General features: G+C 36.2%; 1 protein-coding gene across 1 annotated transcript; it reads right to left on the bottom strand.

The window, feature by feature from the left end:
• Positions 1 to 1,305: 1,305 nt before the first annotated feature.
• LOC128231684 (glyoxal reductase-like) lies at positions 1,306 to 27,087 on the bottom strand. Its single transcript, XM_052944760.1, has 8 exons — positions 26,954 to 27,087; positions 20,617 to 20,697; positions 19,835 to 19,942; positions 15,986 to 16,174; positions 15,242 to 15,333; positions 13,874 to 13,993; positions 13,186 to 13,279; positions 1,306 to 12,744 (listed from the first exon to the last, which is right to left on the bottom strand). The coding sequence occupies exons 1-8, from the start codon at positions 27,003 to 27,005 to the stop codon at positions 12,599 to 12,601; spliced, it is 882 nt and encodes a 293-aa protein (XP_052800720.1). The 5' UTR covers positions 27,006 to 27,087; the 3' UTR covers positions 1,306 to 12,598.

The raw sequence follows: 27,087 nt of genomic DNA, 5'->3' as shown, positions 1-27,087 counted from the left end.
CTTTCCATTGCTGAGGCATAGTTTTGCAGGTACATGTGTTGTTCAACACCATTTTTGTATTGCAATTGCATAGAAGAGCTCTTGTAACATGCTCGGCATATTGCCTTCTGGGATGCAAGCTTTTGACGATTTTCTTTTTCCCTTTAAGGATTCAAGTACAAAACATGCTCGGTGTTCTTTATGTGGTATGCGGCTGACCATGAATCTCCCTGTTTAGTGTTTCGTTTGATTGTCGGTTGGAAAAAAAGTGGAGGTTTCAAAAATTTGTTGCGATCTTTTCTAGAAAAACTTCCATTGGGAAGGATTTGTTGAGGAGTCCTCAAACTTTGTATGCACATTGGTCATGATTAGGAGATGATCGATGACCAATTTTTATCTGAGGACTGTATTTTCCCCTCCCTTGAGTTTTAAAGAAACTGACTTTGTTAAAGATCAAGGACATAAAATGTTAAAAGGGTATGAGGTCTTAATAAAGCATTAATTTTAATGCATAACTTTGATTTAATTCATGAAAATGATTTGTGCACAGATAAATCTGTATAACCAGTAGTGATTTTTGTGTGTGCATTTGATGCACTTGGAAATGGGGCATATACCATAGTAATAGGACAGTCTTTCCAGGTAGGTTTGAAATGACTATATGAACCATTTTGATTTTGAGGTCAGTGGGTCAAAGGTCAGGATCAAGAGATGAGTTGATGAACCAAATTTGACTTTTTTTTATCTGTTTATGAATTACGATTTTTCTGATCATTCAACTCAAGAATTTGTAGGTCTTTCTAAGGTTTCTGCTTAATACTTGTGATGACCCATTGTCAGTTGGTCAAGGTAATGTGGTTGTAATTCAGGCAATAGTTTTCGCTTGATACATCAAAGACACTTGATCCAAGGGTAAGTAAAAGTTAAGCAGGATGGTAGATGAATGATCTACATGAGTCCTAAGAAAAAAATGGCTTCTGCTCTTATATCTAGATAGGACTATTGATCATGAACAGTAATTGATAAAATGGCTTGTATAATATTCGATGGTAAATACTGCAAATTTTCATAGTTATTGTAATGGTCAAGATTTGTCCATGTTAATGCGGTCAATACTACTTTCTTCATTATAGATATATATATCTAGTCCATATATCTTGTCCGAAGCCATCATGTCCCAGCCCATGGAAATAGGAATCTTGGCGGAATAACCTTGTTTGTCCGCGCCACGGCATGGATCCAATTATTGTGCCAAATTGGCATTTACCATTGACATTCTGGATATGCTTAACACATATGCATAAAAAAAACACCCTGAAAACTGTCAAGAATGAAGACTTTATTCTCATGTATTGTTTAACAATAAACACAATCACATGTGCAAGAATATAATATATAAACCCATCAATGCATGTCATTTTACAATAATTACATAAACAAACATAGGCTTTGAAAGGTGCACAATGTAGGTTGATGTTAAATGCATTCATTTTCATTTTTTAGCACATTCTTTTTTATTTTTACCTTTAAAGTCAAATAAATTCAACATGATTTTTAATGTAATGAAATTTTTATTTTTTTGCATCAACCAATATTGTGTGCCCTTCAAAATAAATTAAATAATACATAAAGATCAAATTATCATGGCTGTGAACAAGCATTTATGTTAATAAAAAGACAACCACAGGAAGTTTTAAGACCTAAAAACTGTCACAGGAATGTGATGAGCACCCCCGATTGGGCCTCATCCAATAGCTAGCAATTTGTACATTAAGAAACACAATTCAAAAAATATAACTGAAGTTTAAATTATTGTTGTGAAGTCTCTTTGCACATAATATGATTTTGATCTTCGATGACACCTACAATATACATTCCCATTGTTCACTGTATATATGTAAACTTAATGAAATCACATAAACAGTTAGAAAACTTCTGGAAGTTGAAGTAACAGCTGTACTATATGCTCAACTATACCTAACATGATGCTGGATGTCATTCAATTGACCAATAAAGGGACTCATTTTGCAAATAAAGAAAAATGACGAAAGATACGAAGGAAATGGAAAAGAACAAGTGCTGTCACAGAGACAGCGCGCTCGACTATTCCGCCGCTTTTCAGTTGAGATCATGATGGTGAACAGGCGTGCAATGTTTCAAAGCCATATGTCAATGGACTTTGAAAATATTTGAAGTGGTATGCAAACTTTAACGTAAACTCTAAGTAGAAAAAGGGGCATTATTTTGTCAAAATTCTTGATAGAGTTACCTCCTCCTGTGTACAGGTTGGGGGCATGATGGTAAACAAGTGTGCAAAGTGGTTATGCCGACACCGACGCTCGGGTGACTAGGATAGCTCTTCGTACTCTTTGAATAATCCAGCTAAAAAATGATAACATTAACGAAAGACCTCTGCAAGATGTAGGGAATCTACATGGCACATCTGCATTGTCTGAATATGCACAGTGATTCCACAAGAAGAAACCAATGGGATATATGCTTCAAGTATAAGTCCTATAGATGTTTAAATTAGTTAATAAATATAATTTTATGCCGACATAAAATGTTTTATGGATCTGTGGGTTGAACTGAATCACCCCTTGCTTAATGTGTGGGTTTAACCGTTTACATCTAAAGCGTGGCTTATCAGCGTTCCACGCCGTGACCAGTGGTCACGTGGTGTGTGCTTGACTTATCAGCGTTCCAAGCCATGACCAGTGGTCACGTGGTGGGTGTCAGCCTATCGCTAGCCTCCCGCGTTAGCCATTCTAGAAAAATCTTCTGAGATACGTGCTTGCATATTTTGAGCAAAATATTTTGCATAATTTTACCGATATATTGTGTGCGAAGGTCTATACTTTACGCATTATTAATCGGAATTGTTTCGTCCTATTTCTGGATTAAAAATATAGTAGTGGCAACCTTCCGATGCCTTTTAACTTTGTGAAACATTGTACGGTTTGCGCTATTTAGAAAACGGATTACTCAGTCTGTGGATGTAAGCGTCATTGACCTACATGTGTGTCATAAGGACATAAGCGATTTAAAATGGCCGCGCCTAAGAAAGTGCAATTTTTTGGACATTCTTTTGTATCTCGACTTCAAACTTTCATTCGAGAGGAGGATTCACTTAATTTTCAATTAGGTTTACACGGACGGCCCATGATACAGTACTCTGGCTTTCCTGGGGCCTCAGCAGTGGTTCTCAAAACTAAAATTGGAATTCTCAAAACTAAAATTGGAACAGTGGCCGACTTTTCTCCGAATGTTCTCATATAACTGATTGGCACTAATTACGTATATAACTTTAAATTAACCGTGCAAGGCATTACAAATCAAATTTGTGATATAGTTGACAGTGCACTTCATATTTTGAACATCACACAGGTCATAGTATGCCAAGTATTACATCGATGTACAGCATCTGTGCAAATCCGTTACCCAGTTGGCATTGAGTGGTTCAATAATCGAGTGGATGCTTTAAATATGCAACTTCACATCAATCTGCATTCCCGTTTTCCTGTTCGTGCATATCTATGGCAATTCAAGGGATTTTGGTCAGCAGAGGCGAAGGCAAAACACTTCAGTTCGGATGGTTGCCACCTTTCCAGAGAAGGGCAGTTCAAACTTTTGTCAAATCTTCGGGCAGCCATAGTTCCAGCCTTCCGTACCACAGTCAAGTGATAGGCAAGTTGTTATGTTTCAATAACTAACTTGGTACGTTACGCTAAAGTTTGGAATAGCTTTGCATTTCTTTAATTTACGAAGAATATTCAACTTCGTCAATGATATTCCATTACGATAAGTTTAATGCTTGATATTTCAGTTTAATTAGTTGAAAATACATCTTTACAGTTTTATTAATTGTATAATATTGTTTGTTACCACAGTGCGGCATGATTTCACTGTTTTCAAAGGGGTATGCACATGTTCTTGTCTGTGTGGTGCATAAGGTGTCCACAGGTGGCTTTTGAATGTGACCACATCAGACCTTGTGCGGTGCACAATGCGACCACGGTGTGGCGCGGATCAACCTTAATTAGTGAGGAGCACATTTTTGACATTGTGCGGTGCACATTGCGACTACGGTGTAGCGCGGGTCAACTTTTTATTTATTTTTTAGTGTGGTGCACATTTTTGACCTTGTGCGGTGCACACTGCGTCCACGGTGTGGCGCGGGTCAACTTTTTTATTTTGTGTGGTGCACATTTTTTTACCTTGTGTGGTGCACATTGCGACCACGGTGTGGCGCGGGTCAACTTTTTAGTTAGTGCATTGTGCACATCTTTTGACTTTGTGCGGTGCACATTGCGGCGCGTCAACCTTGTTTGGTGCAGCATGACATTTTTTTCTGTTGCTTTGTGCGGTGCATAATGCAACCACATTTTCTTTTCTATAGGTTTTGATATTTTTCAGATGCGGCGTCAAACACGTAAGGCTGCCACAGTATCTAGTTGTCCTGGCTGCCCCGACACAGACACTAACAAAAGAAGCACCAATTCCACTAGATGGAACAAGTCGAGAAAATTCTCGTCATGCCCTGACTGCAGGTCGAAATAAGAAGGTGGCAACTGAGAGGCGGACTGGACAACCTAGAAGTAATAAAACGGCCAGCGCCACAGCTTTTCTGGATATCTCTCCATACGTGTCAAAACGTACTAGGCTTTTGCTGTCACATGACAATTCGGATTGTGAAGCGGAGGCGGAAGCCCCGGTTCTGGCAAATCCGTCTGTATCTTCTACATCGATGAACAATCATCACTTCATATCATTATCTCATGAAGATTCCGAAAGTGAAGCTGAGATAATCATCCCAGCCCCTCCGAACCCTAACAGTTCACGTCTGAGAAGATCAACCATCCACACAATGTCTATCCCTCCTGGAGGTGTTCAGACTGTTCATATTCCTGAAAGCGACACTTCAGACTCAGATGAGTCTGTGGAAGACCCAGACTACCCTTCTCGCCAACACTCGGAGTTAATAACAGGTAATGGCACACCAATTCAATATTCTGAGCCTATTAGCTCCCCGATCCTATCGAAAATAAAGATGTCGGTCCAAAAAGCTATCTGGGCACATAAATATATCGACATAGTTTCGCTTCTGCCGGCATCAACCAATCAACACCAATTTGGCTTATCGCCGTCTACTCACACAGATATCCACTTGAAACTTCCCAGCTCATACAGCATACGGCATCAACCAATCAACACCAATTCGGCTTATTGCCGTCTACTCACACAGATATCCACTTGAAACTTCCCAGCTCATGAAGTATATGGAGATATATCGGGATATCGCTTCATGGCGCCCAGGTCTTTCATTTGCTTTCTAAGACACCCAGTTTCGTATGGTCCGAGCATCTGCACCTTTGCCATGGACAGGTTACACACAGAATTTTGGCTAATGGCGTGTACCTCTTTCAACACAGTATCTGCACAAACACAGCCATTTCGTTCCTTTCGTCCTGGAAAGTCAACTTCATTCAAAGTCAGACAATTCCTCGAGAATCACAACAAGCGCACTGGATGCCATAATCCCAAATGTTCCCAGCCCCACATGTGTGGGTTTTGCAGAGGACAACATACAGCATTCCACTGCACATACTCAAATAAACAATTCACTGCCCAGGCCGCTCAAAACTCATCCACGCCCAAATCATCCCAAGCCAAGTCTTTTCTATTCGGGTACCCTTTAGCCCAGTATATCATCCATGGGTTTACAAATGGTTTCAAATTGGGTTATTTAGGTCCTCGAAATAACACTTCATGCTCAAATCTAAAAAGAACAAACAATTTTTCTCCTTCAATTGTGTTTTGTATTTTTTCACTACGGTCAGTCTTGTATAGTGTGCTTAGTTGATTGGCGTTTGTTCATCTTGATGTTTAATGTGTATGCATAACACTTTATACGCCAAGAGTTTCAGGTGCTGAGGGACATATCCATGGAGAAATCACCCTCTGAGGGTGCTGAGGGTAGTCGATCCCCGGACATTATACCCTTGTTGACAAATGGTTACATTGTGTACTGTGAAGATGTAGTACCACCAAATTCAGGGAAAAACTAGTGTCCTGCCTTCTAGAAAACTATCAGAAGCAGCCCATAGAGGTCGATCATTAGCATATAGACCAGACAGACTAAAGCAGTGACACACTGTAGGACAGTTTGATGACCAAAACTATAAACCTGACTACATTTTTAGCAGTTCCAGAGCTAATCCCTAATGGACGAATGACAAATTATAATCATGAAACATTTCACACTAAGTAGAACTTTGGCCCAGAGGCAGCCAGAGTAGTGTACATGTTGCAGTAAAAACTGAACATAAAAACTTTGTGAATGCTGACAATGTGGGAAATTGGTGTTTTGACACTAAAGTAAACAGCTAAGGTATTCATAACAATAATAATAATTTCCCAATCTTTTGGGTACATTTCATGTGAAATTGACATAAGGCTTATCTACTATATATATTTCATATATCTAGATAGATAATGAAACATCTTGAAAAATATAAGGGGGAGGTGTGTTGTGATCTGGCAACCAGTCACTTTTATCTATTATTATAACCAGTCTAATAGAAGCTGATGTAGGGAACCAGCTAACAGGAAACAGACAAACTTTGACTGACAACGACTGAGACTTGACGTACTTATTACTTTCTTGACAATCACTTTTATATCCATTTTATCCATTTTTTATATCCAACATCGATACATAGATTCGACGCTAGAGCTCATCTTTTATCAGGTACGTTTATTTGGATATTAGTTTATATGTCGGGATCACAATGTAGTAGATTCTGTAAAAAATGTCTAATAAAAATCATTCAAGATATATTTGAGTACATGATGTTCATTAAAAACAATATTTGTTAAATTATATTTATTTAAATGTATATTTAAACATCACTTAGGATCATAGATGCAAAATGAACATTTTTGGATTCATTGACAATGCTGCAAATCTGGCTGCTGGGACAACACTCCTCGATATCATGCACATTCCATGTTTGAACATAGAATAGACTTGTCAGCTAGAAAACTAAACAATGAAGCCTAATATCTTAAATGGTTGGCACGCATCCAGTATGTCATTGAGTGGTTTAAAACGGTTCATATGGCTGGAGTTCCATTCAGGAGAAGCTCAAAAATCTTCTATTACCCAATCATACTGTCATATAGGATGTGAAAACTGAGTTGAACTCTGTGTAACTCCTGGTTGAAAGGTTTTTAGAAACATATCCCACACTAAGTGATCTGATTTTGCTTCTACTGTCTGGTTAAATTCCATTACCCAGGACTTGCGAAACAAGCTACAGGTTACCCAGAACAAAATTATGAGGTTTATTTTAAATTTAGATTTTAGATCCCATATTGGCAAGGAACAGTTCACCACTTTAAACTGGTTACCCGTAGCAAAAAGAGTAGACTTCATAACTCTCTGTCATGTTTTTAAAATACATACTAAAACAGCCCCTTCCTATATGATGAAACATTTTATTCCTGTAAGTACTGCACACAATTATAGTACTAGGTTTAGAGTGTCAACTACGACCAATAGTGAAGATACATGTACTTTCATTGATAGTGGATGCTATTCTTACCCAAAGGTCAACAGTTTTGGTAAAAAGTCATTTGCCTACCGTGGGTGTTCATTATGTAACAATTTACCACAAGATTTAAAGCTGCACTCTCACATATTGAACGTTTTGACAACTTTTTTATTTTTTGTCTTGGAACGAGCCGATTTTTGCAAGAATCCATGGAAACCAGTTATTTAAGACTGCTGCCAAAAAATAGACTGCAGATCTGTATATTTAAGTTCAAAAAGTGATGTTTTATGCATTTTTCTTAAACCGTTAGTAACGGTTTAAGCCATAAAACATTAATTTTCGAACGGAAATATGAAAATCTATGATGTGATTTTTTGTCAGCAATCTTATATCATTGGTTTACAGATACCTACGCAAAAATTTGCCCTTTCCAAGACAAAAAATAAAAAAGTTGTAAAAATGGTAAATCTGTGAGAGTGCAGCTTTAAGAAAGATCAAGTTTTAAGTCCTCTATTAAGACACACTTGTTGGACTTAGGACTGTTCCTCTTTTATTCCAAGATAATTTTTGTAATCATGTCTTAGATAGATTTATCAGAGTACATACTCTTATGTTTTTCATTGTAAAGAAAATTTTATGGTATAGTATTTCATTTTTTAATGGTCTAAAATGTCTTCCTATTTCAACCAATTAATATAAAAAGGACCACAATGGAAATAAGGGATTTTTAATCTCTTTTTTGTGTTATCCTTAGCAATATAATGTGGTTTTAACATGGATGCATTTATTTATTTATATTTTTATCATGTATTTAAATGCCATGTTATGTACATTTTATTTCTGAAATAAATCTATCTATCTATCCATATAAGTGCTGCATCTCGTGATCCGAGGCTAAAAACTCACATGGACACTGACAAGGTCGAGAAACTTAGCGATGCCAGCTTGATTTAATTTAAAGAAAGTAAGCGCTGTGTTAATTGAAAATTTATCTAAAAAAAGACATTGATTGTTTGAAGGACGAAAGGAAGTGCAAATGGGACAATGTTATATATTTATAACCTATATTAATAAATTCATACTTGGGTATTTATTACATTTTCCCTGTTTATACAATACATGTATGTTTTTGCCATTTGCAAAACAACTTCATGCCTTTTTCCTCCTATTTAACATACACATTAATACACACACGTTTAATTTCTCTTGTACAGAATGAAGTTGCCCGGGTGACTCGAGCACCCTGGTATACTCAGCCTTGTAAATGAAACATGGAGTTAGAGCCGGACTCAAAACTGGCTAAAACAGTGGAGGGCAGTGTAAATAAAATTACAGGCCTTTCTCAACAATGAAAAATGTGACATGGAATCAAAACTCAAAACTTGCTTAAACAGTGGAGGGCTGTCTTCATCAAATACAGGCCTTTCTCCACGTCAAAGCTAGAACATGGAATTAAAGCTGGACTCAAAAACTGGCTTAATCAATGAAGGGCTGTCTTCATCAAATACAGGCCTTTCTCCACAAGGTCAAAGCTGGAACATGGAATTAAAGCCGGACTCAAAACTGGCTTTATCAATGGAGGGCTGTCTTTATCAAATACAGGCCTTTCTCCACAAGGTCAAAGCTGGAACATGGAATTCAAGTTGGACTCAAAACTGGCTTAAACAGTGGAGGGCTGTCTTCATCAAATACAGGCCTTTCTCCACAAAGTCAAAGCTGGAGCATGGAATTCAACCCGTAATAAAAATCTGGCTAAAGCAATGGAAGGCTGTCTTCATCAAATACAGGCCTTTCTCCACAAGGTCAAATCTGGAACATGGAATTCAAGCTGGACTCAAAACTGGCTTAAACAGTGGAGGGCTGTCTTTAACAAATTTCTCCACAACATCAAAGCTGGAACATGGAATTAAAGCCAGAAAAAAAACTGGCTTAAACAGTGGAGGGCTGTATACATCAAAATTCAGACCTTTCTCCACACTGTCAAAGCTGCAACATGGAATTTTAGGTGGAATAAAAACTGCTTTGAAAGGTGGTGGGCTGTCTACATCAAAATAAAGGCCTTTCTGCACAACGTCAAAGCTGGAGCATGGAAATTAAGCCGGTCTCAAAACTGGTTTAAACAATGGAGGGCTGTCTTCATCAAATACAGGCCTTTCTCCACAAGGTCAAAGCTGGAACATGGAATTAAAGCCGGACTCAAAACTGGCTGAAACAGTGGAAGGCAGTCTTTATCAAATACGCGTCTTTCTCCACATCATCAAAGCTGGAATGTGGAATTAAAGCCGGAATAAAAAACAGATAAATATAGACCTTTCTCAACACAGAAAAATGAGACAAGGAATTAAAGCCGGACTCAAAAACTGGCTTAATCAATGGAGGGCTGTCTTCATCAAAACAGGCCTTTCTCCACACTGTCAAAGCTGCAACATGGAATTTTAGGTGGAATAAAAACTGGTTTAAACAATGGAGGGCTGTCTTCATCAAATACAGGCCTTTCTCCACAAGGTCAAAGCTGGAACATGGAATTAAAGCCGGACTCAAAACTGGCTTAAACAGTGGAGGGCTGTCTTCATCAAATACAGGCCTTTCTCCACAAGGTCAAAGCTGGAACATGGAATTAAAGCCGGACTCAAAACTGGCTGAAACAGTGGAAGGCAGTCTTCATCAAATACAGACCTTTCTCCACATCATCAAAGCTGGAATGTGGAATTAAAGCCGGAATAAAAAACAGAATAATACAGACCTTTCTCAACACAGAAAAATGAGACAAGGAATTAAAGCCGGACTCAAAAACTGGCTTAATCAATGGAGGGCTGTCTTCATCAAATTCAGGCCTTTCTCCACAACGTCAAAGCTATAATGTGGAATTAAAGCTGGAATAAAAATATGGATTAAACAGTGGTGGGTGGTGTTCATCAAAATACAGGCCTTTCTCCACACTGAAAAATGAGACATGGAATTGCAGCCGGACTCAAAACTAGCTTAAACAGTGGAGGGCTGTCTTCATCAAATACAGGCCTTTCTCCACAACGTCAAAGCTGGAACATGAAATTAAAGCCGGAAAAAAGACTGACTTAAACATTGGAGGGCTGTATACATAAAAAAAGGCCTTTTCTCCACAACGTCAAAGCTGGAACATGGAATTTTAGGTGGAATAAAAACTGCTTTTAAAGGTGGTGGGCTGTCTACATCAAAATACAGGCCTTTTTCCTTATGTCAAAGCTGAAACGAACCCATTGCGAGGCCTTAATTGGCTTAAGTTATATGGGTATCCGCTTAAATGCCCTGATTGACAAAATAATTCAGCAAGCTTGCATTCAGATACCAATATTGTTTGGATGGAAGCGAAGACACTGATGTAGTGCGAATATTTGAACATTCCTTAACTGATATTGAAAATATATTGAAATAAGATGATTTACGTATACAGACACACAGCTTTGAGCAGCAGCAAAATACGAACAACCAAAGTCCTGAATCGGAGACAGATATGATTGAAGAAAACTTGCCAGATGCACAGCAGTACATCTCAGGAGATAGACTTCTTCAAATTCAGTTCAAATCGAGGCTTATCAGTTTCATGGCAACCTATTGCACAGAGCACTGCTTTTTACCATGCAGGAATCTTGTTGAAAACAAAGAATGTGAATTCTGAAACAAAAAACAACTGGTCTGAATGATCCAGAGAAAAAAAAATGTTTTGTAGTAATAACAATACACACACAAACTACGCAAAAAAATATTTACCATTTAAAAGTCTTCAACTAAGAACAGAATCTATTACCATCTACAGAACAATTAATATCTTTAAACAACACAAATACTACACCGTTATTTCATGACCAAAGTATGGTAGGAAACATGAATGTCCAACATCAAAGTGTTGCAGTGAGAACTCCAATGCTTGTTTATTTTATCTTCAGGTATCAATTTCTCGAAACTTTTTAAGCTTAACAGGCTTAAGCAGCTTATTTCAAATAGTCAAAACACATACTTTAATGTGATTTTGGTAAATGAAATATGGTTATTTGTGATATCCATAAAAGAAATTAATATTTACGGTTGAATAACTCTGGATGAATATAATATTACGGGAATTATAGACAAAGAGAAATAGTAGGATTAGCTTAATCCTGTCATAAGGGACATAAGAAGTTTCGAGAAATTGATGCCAGTTAAACAAAGTGCATAAATCAACCATTATTAAAGCCAGAGACATAGGCCTTGCCATACATGTGGTTATGGCTTCTGGCAATATGTGTACTAAGTTTCAGTTGCATATCTAAAATGAATCATTCCTGAATCTGTTTCACGGATGAGTTCCTCCATTAGGAGCCACAACCTTTTTGGTGAGAGGCAGGCTTCTATACCACTATCACCATACGAAAATGCAGCCTTTACATCACAATGGCCTTTTTGTGGCTAGAAACAGCCCCTGATACATTTGTCAATACCTTCTTGTACACAAAGTTCAAAGGTAGTGCTACCACAAAGCATGCTGAGACATGTAAACATGTTGCTCACAAGAGGTTTTACAAGAAGAACTGGAAGTGTAGGGAAATGCCATTCAGCAAGTAACAGAAGATTTTATCAAACCTTTTAATACACACACTTTTGACAGGGGGATTTACCCTCTTTCAAATAAGGAAATTCTTGTCCACAGCCATATAAGATATAAGCAGTTTTTGATTCCCTTAAAAGCCATAGAGACCCTTTAAACAACAAGTGTTCAATAAAATATTGTAAAACCAAGTATCTTTGGGCACATTTAAGGAAGCGTAAAATGTTATGTTAACAAAGTTTAATAGAAAAATGCAGGCCTTTTTCTTACATGACCATGGAAACACAATTTTCATAACTAACATTTTATAATTCCTTTCTCAGGATTATCAATTTAAAGTTAAAGGAATACAATACGTTTGTTGAAAAGAAGGCCCATGATTAAGATGAAAAAAAAATCCCACCAGCAGTTTTCAGCTATCATATCAATTTTAGTTATTGAATTATTACAGACTGTCGCTTTTCATCAAAGATGGTTCAAACTCGTTCTCATTTGTCTTGGCTCAGAGCACCGTTTCTGAGTTCCAGCAGTAGTGATGTTGTTGGTCGAGACTGGTCAGTTTGTCCATCTGACCATTGGTCAGTTTGAAGTCAAATACTTCTAGATTGGAGCGTATGTGTTCAAGATTTGTAGACTTTGGTATAACACCTGAAAATAAGAATGCAAAGCTGATGGGGGATAAAAACAACAATTTTGCTAAATTTTGTCTGATACCATTATGACATTATTTCAGAAATGTTTTGGTTTGCTATAAATATAAAGCCCAGAACAAAATTGCTCCCTCCTTTAAGAGAAGCTTAATACTTGAAAAACCAAACTAGTAACATGATGAAACTTAGTCATATAAACTTGGCCCTATAAAATAATGCTTTAGTAATCTACATTTGCTATTAGGCTTGCTCCTGCAGTTTCTTCTATGTACATTATTACTCCCTGTTTCTATTTATAAGGTAAGAAAACAGTTTTTTATAAAGAGATGTGTCTTTGAAACCAAATTATGTCAACTCTGTCAAGGCAGGCATTATAAAATAGATGAGCACACTATCGTCTTGTATCAGGAAATGAGGAGAAAAATGAGCATAAACCCACCAATACTCTGCTGTACAGCCCATCGTAGAAGCACTAGGGCAGGACTTCTGTTTACCTCCTTCGATACAGACAGGACTGTCTCGTCATGTAGTAGCTGTCAACATAAAAACGATGATGGAACATTCACTTAAACAATATTACCACATTATGTTTTCACAAATACATGTATGTTAGAATTTATACATATTTAACAAGTTTTAGTGCATGACTTTACTTATGTATTTTAAAATTTCAATAAAAGCAGAAACAAAAAAGGCTAATATGTGTTCAGTTATCTGGTTGATCAAGGGTAAAGCTGATATATAATGCACAGAGACAAGACCTTCTACAAATGTGTGTATTGTCATTGTCTACATGTCTGTGTGTAACATCAGTTTCATGAAATAATTTTTTGCAAATTGCCATGTTATAGATTTTGGTCTTGCTTGAGATAACAATGCCATAACTGCCACTTACACCAAGGCTGTGACAATGTCGCCTTATTTTTCCTTAAAAATTTGAATGAATACAAATTTGATTCACGAACATGTGACAAGTGACTGCTGCGTTGTTCTTATAATACACCTTTAATGAGAGCTGTTTCGAAACTTACGGAGACGGCTGATTTCATACTTTGGGGTAAAGGCTTATAAAGGATCTCGAGTCATGAAAGCTGCTACATTCATGACAAAAATCACATCATCTTTACCTTATTCTTCTGTTCTGGACTGACAGTTGTACCGAGTGAAGAATACGCCTGTAGAAGGATGTTGTGTTGTTGACATAGACTCAACAATCCCGGCCTTACAAGGTGTGGATGATACTCGGTCTGCAGAATCAAAAAAATATTCTTTCATTATCTCTGGTGTACATTGAAGCATTTAATGTATTAGTATTGCGTGTATGAAAAGGTTTGGTCAGTGAACTGTCAATGAAGTCAAAAGGACCCCTCAATTATCTGTGCACTAATATAATGTTTTAATACACAGATTAACCACATTTCTAAAGTAATAGATACCATATATAATATATTTACATTTATTATTCTTTCCAGTATAACACAACAAAGCGGAAAATTATGTTTCCAAGAAAAATGGACATAGCATTACTTTGGCTGTTCCATCAACGTCCCATAAAATTTACTGCTACAAGATTTCATTTGACCAATCACAAGCCTCATTTTAGAACTGAAAATCAGAGAGATTTTGAGAATGTTGCGCTCGTCGCATTATACATGACATTTAAAGTATGTACTTAAGGAGTGTAAATATTATATTATTTCCATTATATAGATTAATTCAGACTAAATTTTTCATCTGAGTTGTGAAGACCAGATAGAAGTATATTTGAGTCACACTACCATGCCTGCCATTTCCTGGGTAGAAACCAGTTGTGACACCAGTACATTGTGATATAAGTTAGGGTTTTAGCTGAAGGGGTTATGGAAGGGTGCTGCACCCTGACTTTTTCAGTAGCATCCTCCTGCCCTAATGGAGACCAGCATGGGCACCCTTCTGCTTTCATAGAATTAAATGCTCCAGACTGTCAAATATTTTTTTTGTATTGTTTAAAACTTGTAATAAGATAATGAATACATACACACTTCACAAATCTGGCAGTTGAAATCTAATATTTCTTCAATTGAACACAATTTCCAACATTTTCTGCCAAATTCATAATGTTCAAGTTCTTCATAGCCGGATTCAATGTGCCCTATTTACCCTTTTCTGCAGCACCCTGTCCTGTTTAAACCTGGCTAAAACCCTATAAGTATCTCCTTTTGATTGTTATAATTTACCAGGCCCCAATTTCTCCTTATTATAGGGTTAGCTAACCATTTTGTTTTACTGCAATTTGCGCAACATTTACTTCTACAAGTGTTATTATACTTCAAATGTAAGTTATTTTAATGATAAAAAGTCAAGAATAAGTTGTTTTTTTAATGCCAAAAAAAAAGACTTGAAAGGTTTAATCTCCACCACATTATAATATTTGCAAATATATAAATAAGTAACACTTACTACATAACATAAGAATGGTATCATCGTGATTAACATCTTCAACAATTCTCAAATACCTGAAGAACATGTGGCGCTATCTCACACTGGTCCAGCAGTTCCGTGAGGTGTCTCTCAGTGTAGTTGGATACTCCTATGGCCCGACACTTGCCTGTCGACAAAACAGGTTAAAAAGGTCATTATTAATTGATGCTTCATGTATTGTGTAACATATAACATGTAAATATGTTCATTTCCAAAGAAATTTTATCTTATGGCCAACATCAGATAGTTTCTGTTGCTTTATTTTATTCTTATAGTACACAAATCAGATGTGTCACCTGTCTTGAATGCCCGTACCATTTCTAGTTAAAGTCAACATAACCTTTGACCTACCAATCCAAAAATCAATAGAGGTGATCTATCGACCATGGCAAGTATGAGGACTCTACAAGTCATGCAGCAAATAGAAACAAGTATGATGATCATGATGCTGATGACAATGTCAACTCCGGAAAAGTAATTTGTATGTGTCTGCTATGCTTCCCACGTTATGCAATCACAAAACACATAAATATAGTTCCTGAATATTTTAAAATTAGTAAGTACTGTTAGAAAGAAGACATTTAATGCCATATACTGGGTTCACAATAAGTTTCGGTTAAACCACATCAATTAATGAAGTAACTGACCAGCTACTGCTTATTGTGCCTTATGATATCTTCTGAATTTTATTTGAAGTCAGGTAAATTATGAAGTTACTTTTAAAATCTGAAAGAGTTTAAAGGCCCCCCCCCCCCCCCAATAAAATCCTGAACTCCCACCTTGCTTGTAAAGTTGTTCCATATCTCTCCAGGACTCCAGCCTGCGGGTGGGGTTACCAGCATCCCCTGGGGCATGACCTTGAGTCCCTGGCCAGTGGATAAGGTAAAGGTCAATGTCACTCAAGCCCAGCTTCTCCAGTGACCCGAGACATGCATCCCGACATCGACCTTTCCCGTGGTCTTTGGGGCCTATCAAAATATAGATGGATAGTGATTAGAAACAAGAGCAATTACTTCACTGCTAACAGCCTAACCGAAATCAACACCCACAGGTTCTGCATCTTTGTATATGCTGTTGGTCCTACTGTTTGAATAAATAAAATTGTCCATGTAAAAAAAAAACTCAGATTTTTGCCAGTGCCCTTTGAATAACAACAAGGCAGTCCAAAGGATGGCTATATCCCCCGCCGTCGTTTTTTTAGTATATTTTGTTTTCTCGCAACCTGACTGGTATGTTGAATCTGACCAAGATTGGTCACAACCACTGGTCAAGAGTGGGAATATAGGAATTCAAGTTGTTTGATCAGTAACCTAAATATTCTTGGATATTTGAACATATTATAAAAGGATATTTGTTAAAGTTTTTCATATTGTGTGTAGTGTAGATCAATGTCAAGGTTATTTTGGCTAAAAATAGGAAGGGAAATGAGTCCTTGATTCATAACATCGATGAAATAGCAAGCCTTAAGTATTTTCGATAAAGTGATACATATATATTGTGGTGACCTCATAACATTGTTTTATTGCTTTTGAAGAGAAAAGGCATGTTATAAATATATTATCACATTTGTGTCCATTGTTTTTTTAAATATCAAACTTGTTGCAAAAAATGATAATGCCATTGAGGTTGGACCCGGGTCAAAGTCACTGCATATCATCTCAATGAGGGCAACATTTGTACCAAGTAATATGGTAATCCATCAATGCATAAGTAAGTTATAGCGTGGACACGAGCATGTGTACTCTGACCTTTAAATGTCTTGTGTGACCTTGACCTTTGAGGTATAGACCCGGGTCAAGGTAACAGCACATCGTCTCAATGAGGACAACATAAGTAAGTTATAGCGCGGACACGAAATGTTAGAGCCGGAGGGACGGACAGACAGACTGACGAAGTGCATTTCTATAATCCCCTCCCCACTCCGTGGCGGGATTTAAAAACATTGACATTAAATTGTAAAAACAAGAGCTGTCACAGAGACAGCGCACTCGACTATTCCACCGCTTTTAGGTGTATGGATTGAAATGTTTTGGCGAAACATGCATGGATCACTGTTAGATTAGATTTCAATTCAATACATGATGTGCTGAGATATTTACATAAATTGAATTGGAAAATATTTGAGGTGGTACGCAAACTTTAATGTTAATTCTAAGTCGAAAAAGGGGCATAATTCTGTCAAAATGCTCAATACGGTGACCTCCTCCTATGAACAGGTTGGTGGCATGATGGTGAACAAGCGTGCAAAGTTTCAAAGCCAGATGTCAATGGACATATGTCAGAGGTGGTACGCAAACTTTAATGTAAATTCTGAGGAGCATAATTCTGTCAAAATGCTTGATACAGTGTCCTCCTCCTGTGTACAGGTTGAGGGCATGATGGTGAACAAGCGTGGAAAGTTTCAAAGCCAGATGTCAATGGACTTTGAAAATATTTGAGGTGGTACGCAAACTTTAATGTAAATTCTGAGAAGCATAATTCTGTCAAAATGCTTGATACAGTGTCCTCCTCCTGTGTACAGGTTGAGGGCATGATGGTGAACAAGCGTGGAAAGTTTCAAAGCCAGATGTCAATGGACTTTGAAAATATTTGAAGTGATACGCAAACTTTAATGTAAATTCTAAGTCGAAAAAGGAGCATATTTCTGTCAAAATGCTTGATACAGTTTCCTCCTCCTGTGTACAGGTTGAGGGCATGATGGTGAACAAGCGTGGAAAGTTTCAAAGCCAGATGTCAATGGACTTTGAAAATATTTGAGGTGGTACGCAAACTTTAACGTAAATTCTAAGTAAAAAAAGGGGCATAATTTTGTCAAAATGCTTGATAGAGTTACCTCCTCCAGTGTACATGTTGGGGGCATGATGGTGAACAAGCGTGCAATGTTTCAAAACCAGATGTCAATTGACTTTGAAAATATTTGAGGTGGTACACAAACTTTAACGTAAATTCTAAGTAGAAAAAGGGGCATAATTCTGTCAAAATTATTGATACAGTGACCTCCTCCTTTGTACACGTTATGGGCATGATGGTGAACAAGTGTGCGAAGTTTTAAAGCCAGATGTCAATGGACTTTGAAAATATTTGAGGTGGTACGCAAACTTTAACATAAATTTTAAGTTTATAAAGGGGCATTATTTTGTCAATATGCTTGATAGAGTTACCTCCTCCTGTGTACAGGTTGGGGGCATGATGGTGAACAATAGTGCAAAGTTTCAAAGCCAGATGTCAATGGACTCTGAAAATATTTGAAGTGGTACGCAAACTTTAACGTAAATTCTAAGAAGAAAAAGGAGCATAAATTTGTCAAAATGCTTATTAGAGTTACCTCCTCCTGTGTACAGGTTGGGGGCATGATGGTGAACAAGTGTGCAAAGTTTCAAAGCCAGATGTCAATGGACTTTAAAAATATTTGAGGTGGTAAAAAACTCTTACAAAAACTTGAACATAAGTGGTTACGCCGACGCTCGGGTGACTAGGATAGCTCTCCTTATTCTTCGAATAGTCAAGCTAAAAATTAGATTTTCAAAACAAATACTATTCAAATGTGGTAGAAAATACTTATCACATAGGTCACTGTGGCGTCTTAGTCTAAAATATTAGACGTGTTATACGGGATTCTTCCAATCCCTAACGTCTAAACGGGAATGTGCAAAAAACGGGGGTGTTTTAAAAATATTGAAATTGTTTTAAATGAAGTATTTTATGGTTGAAATTGATCATAAAGAGTTATATTCATATTTTACCATGTAAGTGAAATGCTATTTTGCACTAAACAAGCATTTAATGCATTAAAACAAGTTATTTACCTTTCCAATAAAACGAAAGTTGACTGACACAGAAAACAATTATGCGAAGGGGAACAACTCGATACAATCGTAATAACTCGGCCTCCTCCGACAAGGCTTCGAGATAGACCTCGTTATACAATCGTAACAACTCGGCCATGGCCATGGCCATGGCCGAAATGTTCCGAGCGATTTAAAACTGTGCCCTGAAGCCTTGCAGGTGCCCTATCGTTATGTTTTGACAGAATGAAATGAAGAAAAGCCGTCAAACTCATAATTATAAGTTGGATATTTATTTTTTTGTGTACGGAACTAATATAAAATAACATTATCTGGTAATATTTCTTGTTTTTATGATATTTTATAGACGCTATATGCTTTAACCCGGAATCCTGATCGGAACAACTACCCACTTTTGATACTAAACAATTTGTACGTGAAGGATTTGCCATATCAAAAATCTAAAAAAAATCCGTCAACGTACAATTATTTGGACTATGTGGCGTCTATGCAAAAATACACCTAAACAAAGATACTGACAATATTCCATTGACAAAACGCTGATTTAAAATTAAGTTTAAAAATTAAGTGAAATATTATAATTTTCAAAAGGGTGATTTTTTTTAGTTGATTCAATTGCGGATAATATGTGTAAATGTTTGTAAATTTAACCATTTTTTTTATGAACCTTATTATATTTCACAGTAATTAAATCAAAGTTTTATTTTAAACTAATTTTTATTTCTAGCCTATCCCTAAATCCACCAGATGAAATACTTCAATTACCGTAGTTGTTACATGTACATATAATCATATATTGAACTTTATATTTTGGTGTATTACCCAGTTTACTTGTGATGAAAATCTCTCGCCGTTCTAGTTCATGTCTAGGCAACAACTCCTTCAACAAAAGCCCGATGTCTGCCTCATTTCTGTACACTGAAGCTGTATCTGTAACCAGAACATTTAACTGTAATACAATCATGACAATAAGACTTTTGGATGAACAAGCCTGAGTCCTTATAGTGATTGCCATCAAGCCCTGCTATACAAAATTAAGAATTTGAGCTTGCGGGCTGAATAGTTTAAATTAAAGCAAAAACTTAAATATCCAAGTATTTCATTAATTTTAGAAAATATTAATAGGTTGCATGAGTTTACTGGTATTTCCTTATATATGCAAACAATACACATGTTTTCAACTGAAGTCAGTAGCTCAGTTGCATACATTATTTTAAATATCTTGCAGATTAACCATTGACATTAGGGCTTATTAGACAAATCATTTTAATAAGTCCACTAGTCAAAAGATAACCTGTGGAAGATAACTTATCAATCAAAGTCCCATATAATTATATCCCTCAGCTCCCCTTCCACACACCAACATTTGGGATTGTTATAGGCTTTCATACTATTCCTGCAAAGTTTGATTCTCAGTCTGGGAGCATGCCAGACTGGTTGGTGGTCAACCGTCAGGGCGAGTCCTTTATGTTCCATTTATGCACACAATACAAGGCCACACTCCTGCCTAACATTGTGCCAATGAGCTTGATTAATTTATTGTTGTAAGTTGTAATTATAGCTTGCTTGACAGTTGTAAAATATTTATATTTAAATAACTATACCTATGGACCTGTAACCAGCAGCTATGGCCGTCTCCAAGGTTGGCCGCAAAACATCTACCCCACGCACTTTGAAAGTTCCCACTAAAATACAATCACATTTAATGTAATAAAGACAGTTTTAAACCATGGCGTATAGAGCTCTAGATAGAGAACTGAACAAGTGCATCTTAGGCTTATATGTATAAGATAAGTGGATATGACATGATTTGTATATTGATGACTAGCAAAGCACTTGTGAAATTGCTGTTTAGAAGTGTCAATATCCTGAAAACCCATCTCCACATTTTCTTCCGTTTTAGTTAGGGATGGCAACGAGTAGTAAAATTAGTACTCGAGTACTCGGACAATCTTTCGATCGAGTACTCGGGTACTCGATTACTCGGAAAAAATGAATTCATTTTCGGGAAAGACAAGATCGTGTATACATGTATCGTTCATGGCGTATATTGTGCATTGGTCGTAATTTTGGTATTTTCATCTTTAGATTAGACTTTCATTATGTACTTGTAACAGAAAAATAAATAAAAGGAAAACAAATGTTGTTTCAGGCTTTTAATTATGTACTGCAAATAAGCTACAATATAGCTGGAAAGGTAAACACGGATTTTATTAGTTGAGATTTATAATGAACATCAATCATATTACAATAAACGAAAAATAATAGCGTACATAAACATAATGAACAAAATACTTCGAACTGTATTATTGCGTTTTACCTCATTAATATTCATAATTCTTGTTTTAAGAAATCAACCAATCAATTGTGATAAACATTACAAAAATAGTTAAAATACGCCCATTGATCACTAATTGGTAAACAATAGAATTGTGTAGGTGAAAGTTCCACTATCAAAACTTTGCTAATTGACATCAGTGCTAAATGGAAATAGGGGCCCTTTGTTGACAGTTTGCAACTCTCAACTAATTTATTAGGGTCAATTACACAGCGGGGATTAGAGGGACCATAAATTGTCCTCTTGGCAACTAACCAGATCTGTTACTTCGTGTGTAAATCATGTATTTTGTGATTTTTATAGATTTTTTCCGAGTACTCGAGTAGTGGTTTGGTACTCGAGTACTCGGACGTTCGATTGAGTACTCGTTGCCATCCCTAGTTTTAGTACAAAATGCCTTTATTTCATTATTTAAAAACAATTCATCAGATAGAGGATGTCAAAAAACATCTTTTTATTGAAAAACATGTATAAGTACCAATGACTGTTAATGCTGATTTTCCATGAAATTGTTTTAAAATTAAGCCATTAAACATCAACTAGAATTGTGCAGACTTATGGATGTGTCACTTCTTTGGGATATTTGATGCAATTTACCCAATGAATGAGCTTGACCGAGACATTATGCCCATAAACACTGTCACCAAGTTTTCTATATGATTGGCAAATAAATACTTAGAACTGTTATTGTCTGCACCAATATTGACCGACTGCCAAAGTCAGCACAACCACTGCCTATTCAGTCAACATAAAAGTGACCTGATTATGGTAATCCACCGGTACAGTTCGTTATAAATACTGATGCCTACAGACCTTAGTCTAAATACTTGTATTCTTTTTAATTCTTCAAATACTTAGAACTGTTATTGTCTGCACCAATATTGACCGACTGCCAAAGTCAGCACAACCACTGCCTATTCAGTCAACATAAAAGTGACCTGATTATGGTAATCCACCGGTACAGTTCGTTATAAATACTGATGCCTACAGACCTTAGTCTAAATACTTGTATTCTTTATTTCTAGAATCAAGCAAATAATACCAATTATTTAAACTAGGGACTCTTAACAGTTACTTTTCCCTATGAAATTTCATTCCAAATGTTCTGTATTTTTGCCCGTAAATAGTTTTCAAGAAAAACCTTTTCTTCGGTGCAAAAAGGGTTCACTAACCAGTACACATTAAAATTTGTGGGGTAAATATCAGAAGGTACAAAAACCTTCTATATCCCGGAACAACCTATTTTCGACCACAACCTATTTTCGACCGCCTCCTGAAAATAGGTAAAACACTTCTATTTTGCGTCACTTCCAGTAAAAATTGTTAACCATAACATTAGAACTGTCAGAAAACTTCATTTGAAAAAGAATGGGAATGCTAGTGTTAAAAAACTTCAGTTTTACTTGAAACAACACCAATAAGTCATTTTTAATTAATGCAAAATCAAACCCTTCATTTTGAATAATTTCACATGTAAAATACTTCTTTAAAACTGGGTTGTTTTTGTTTGCCAGACTTTACATACATGTCTCTACCAAAGCCTAAAACCTACGCCCTATCATTTTCTTAGTATAGTGGACAACATTAAAAGGTCATCAAAATATGGTATGTTACTTATTCTAAAATTAATGAAATTTGTCTACAACTTAACAAGAAACTTTATTGAATTGCAATTGGGCTCTCAGTTATCATAAAATTACACATATTGCAGCCTAAGCAGGTCATATGAGGCTCATTCAGAGTTGAACCAGTGATACCAGGGTTCATGATGGGTGAATTTATCATTTTGTACCCATGTGAAAGCCATTAGAAGGGATGATGCATTCAGGTCATGGTCGAAAACAGGTTGTATCTAGGTCAAATACAACATGTGACAGCCGCCATATTGGATTCAAAATGTAAACAACAGACGATTGAAACAGATTTTATTTTTTTGTTTTTTGAATGATGAATGATTGCTTTAAATGGTACACACAAACATTTATCTTTTATTATCACTTATTTATGATTGAAATGTAAATACTCCTTAGGCTGTCAAAAACAGGTTGTTCTGGGATATAATGTTTCTGGCATTATGCACCAGTCAATTGTAACCACGCCCCCCCCCCCCAGGTCCGGGGAATAGCGGGGACTTTGACTTCCAGCCAACCCCGGGTAAAATGCCGCCCTGCGGATACGAACTGTTGGTAAAATCCCGGCCAAATGCCCCAGCACCCCAGGAACCCTAGGTAAGGCCCGCTCCCCGCTATATTTTGCGCGAAGACAAAACCACCGCATTCACCCGGCACTGCGGGGACACCTGAAAGGTAAAAACAAGGCCCATTTCCCACGGCTATCCCCAGTATACCCCCGGACCTGGGGGGGGCCGTGGTTACAATTGACTGGTGCATTAATCACAGGCTGCAGTAACGTTGACAGGACCTACCCTACTGCCATATGCACCCAAACCCCCACTATTATTTTTTTTTTTTACGTAATATAATGCACCAGTCAATTGTAACCACCGCCTGCCAGGTCCGGGGAAAAGCGGGGTATTTGACTTTGGGTCCAGCCAATCCCAGCCCTGGGGGAACAAACTGCTGGTAAAATCCCCACCAAATGCCCCTGCACCCCTGGGACACTAAGGTAAGACCCATTAATCGCTTTTTTCGGTCCTCATACAAATGCACCACATTCACTTGGCATGGCCAGACCACCAGGAAGGTAAAACACCACTCATTTCCCCGCTTTAACCCTCAGACCTTCGGGGCCGTGGCTTAGTCATTCTAAAATGCCGTCCAGGCTTCTTTTTTTTAATGATGGTTAGTCCAGGCTAACCATCATTAAAAAAAAAGCCTGGGCGGCATTTTAGAATGACTAGGCCGTGGCTATACTGACTCTTGCATAAGTTTATTGGGAAAAAAGTTTGTGAATTTTTTTTATTGATATTCATGTTTTTATAAATGCCCATATTTCAATCACTCTTTTGGACTCAAAAAATTTGAGGTGTGGACCTGTCAACATACATGTAGCTGCCGACTGTGGCATTAACAACAAGGTTGTACAAATTCATTAATTGTTCAACAACAAGGTTTTACAAAATAAAATGGCTTTCTTGATATTATTTATATTTTGGGCTTGGGCTTAATTGCTTGGAGTGACAATACTAGTCCCATATAGTGAGGCATAACCAAGCCCCTAGCCCCTCTGACTTTATTGACAAAAGAATTTCCCTATTTTAGTCAAATAGAGTTATCTCCCGTCGTCAACCGAAATACGATTTATGGATATGGTTAAACTGGAGTAAATATGATAGAAATTTACCGAAAGACGCTTGCTATTGTATTTATTTTTAATATTCATATATATTTGATGATTTTACACATTGTAGCCAAAAAAATAAAAACAATATCTAGAAATAAGTTTTTTGACAAAAGAATTTCCTTTATTTAGCCAATAAGAGTATTCTCCTGTTCTCAACCAAAATACGATTTATTGATATGTTTAAGGTGAAGTAAGAACAAATATATACAGTTAACTTAATACTAATTTTTTATTTTATTTTTCATCATTTCTCTACATACATGACATATACATTTGATTAACATCGAACATGGAAGGCTGCATAAAACATAAGTCATACACATAATAAAATTACATGAAATATTGAATGCTGCAAATACAAAATAAAATGATTAACTTACAATATGTATTTAAATCATTGACAAAGACATATACATGTTAATGACAAAAGCTATGGTAAATGTACATTGAAAATTCACCTTGTGTTACAAACAAATGTGTCAGACATACAAACAATAAAATTGAGATTGAGTTATAAGAATATATTAATAATTACCTTTGAATGCACCATGCGTATATATGTCCATGAAGAAAAGAAAGTTGTTGTTACCTAAGTTCATATGTGCATGGCAATAATGTTGCCCGAATTGAATTATGTATCATTATTATGTGCAATATTTATTATTAACTATGTAGATATCTTCATCGTTGAAATCAAACAGTTAAAGTTAAAATACTTTATTTTTTATGGTTTATCATGGTGCGTATTAGAAATAATAGCCTGCATTTCCTGCACATATAGCACAAGGAAACTCATCCATCATTAATGATTTCAGAGTGTAAAGTTCTATTAATTTGGACTTCTTTAATACTTACAGCAATAACTTACCTTTTTACTCGCAATTGTTATTTATGAATCTTCAAATGAAGCCGTCAATTTGTGTGAAAATCACCCGCAATTATAAATGTACACGTAATGCGGTCCTTTAATGCGTAATTATTATGGTATTTGCTCAACACGTGTCACAGAGCCGAAAAGGGTTTACCCAAATTAACACACTTTCAATAATACCAAACTGTCCCCCAAAAAACGTCCCGCTACTTTGTGTGGTGTCATACACTGGGTGATAATTATGTTGTTTTAAACATCGCCTGATTGTGTGTATTTGGTGTGGTCTGGTTATTATTGTCCATAAGTAAGCTAATTTATCTGAAGATGAGAACTTCGCTGTTTAAAAACTTCTTTTTTTCAATTTTCATATAAACAAAAATTAAAATTTGAAAGCCCTGAACTATACTGTAGATCTAAGTTAGTTAAAGAAAATGATTTTAGCGACATTTTCGACCTATTTCAAAGCCAATGTTTCAAGTATATTCCAAAATACTTTCAAATGCTGTATATACAATTGATCTAACATTTCCATAAGAATATAAATGCTATTATTTGAATCCAAATTCATAATCATTTTCATAATACAACAACTAATAAATTAGTTTTACCTGCGTTAAATCGTCTTTCGGTTGGCGAAGGGAGACAACCATTTCACTGACACATTGTCTTTATTCAATTGAACAATAAGTAAATATTTTCATGAACTATTTCATTTTTATGAGTGTGTTTTAGTTATATGGATATTATGAGATTATCATTAATTGGAATAATTGATTATTTTGGAAGCTTTTATCTGTCTTTCGGTTGGGCCTAAAAAAAAAATACATTTGGTTCGGGTTACCCGACCCTACCTACGGAATAGGCGCCGACCCTACCGTTTTTATAGTCAGTTTGAAAAAAAAAATTAAAAATTAAAAAAAAAAAAAAAAATCTCGTTTTTTTTTTAAATTGCTTTTTAATATTAAGTTTAAACCTTAAATGCTTATACAGAAGATAGCTTTAACACCATTCTCCAATGATGAAAATTATTTTCTTATATAAAACCTAATAAAAAAAAAAAAAAAAAAAGCCTACCTGCCCTACCTATTTTTTTTAAGGATGTAACCCTAACCAAACAATTTTTTTTTTAGGCCTTGGCGAGTCGGCACGCGGAATTCGATCTCGAACACTGAAATTTCAACTGCCTATTACATCATTATATTTTAATATTTTTCTCTAAAATTTGGTTTGGTAATGTATTTGTATAATATTAATATAAAAACAATAAAATAAATGCATTAGAAGGCGTCTTTCGGTAACTTTCATACGTCTTTCGGTAATTTTATCCGTCTTTCGGTAAATAATCGTATTTCGGTAAGTCTAGGGACCGGTGCAGTGTATCCTTTCTAGTACCAAATTCAAGTGTAACTTTTAAGAAACTTATACTCACGGCCTATTATTGGCATGTCTATACCGTTGCTAAGCTTGACAAACTTTGTCATTATAGAAAACTAATCGAGTATATTCTATTCTTGATAATAATATGAAGTGTTCTATTTCTCAGGGTATATTGTCATCGTCACA

This window comes from Mya arenaria, chromosome 1 (genome assembly GCF_026914265.1).
Source record: "Mya arenaria isolate MELC-2E11 chromosome 1, ASM2691426v1".
Taxonomy (NCBI): Eukaryota; Metazoa; Mollusca; class Bivalvia; order Myida; family Myidae; genus Mya; species Mya arenaria.
This window is presented reverse-complemented; position numbering and strand designations above follow the sequence as displayed.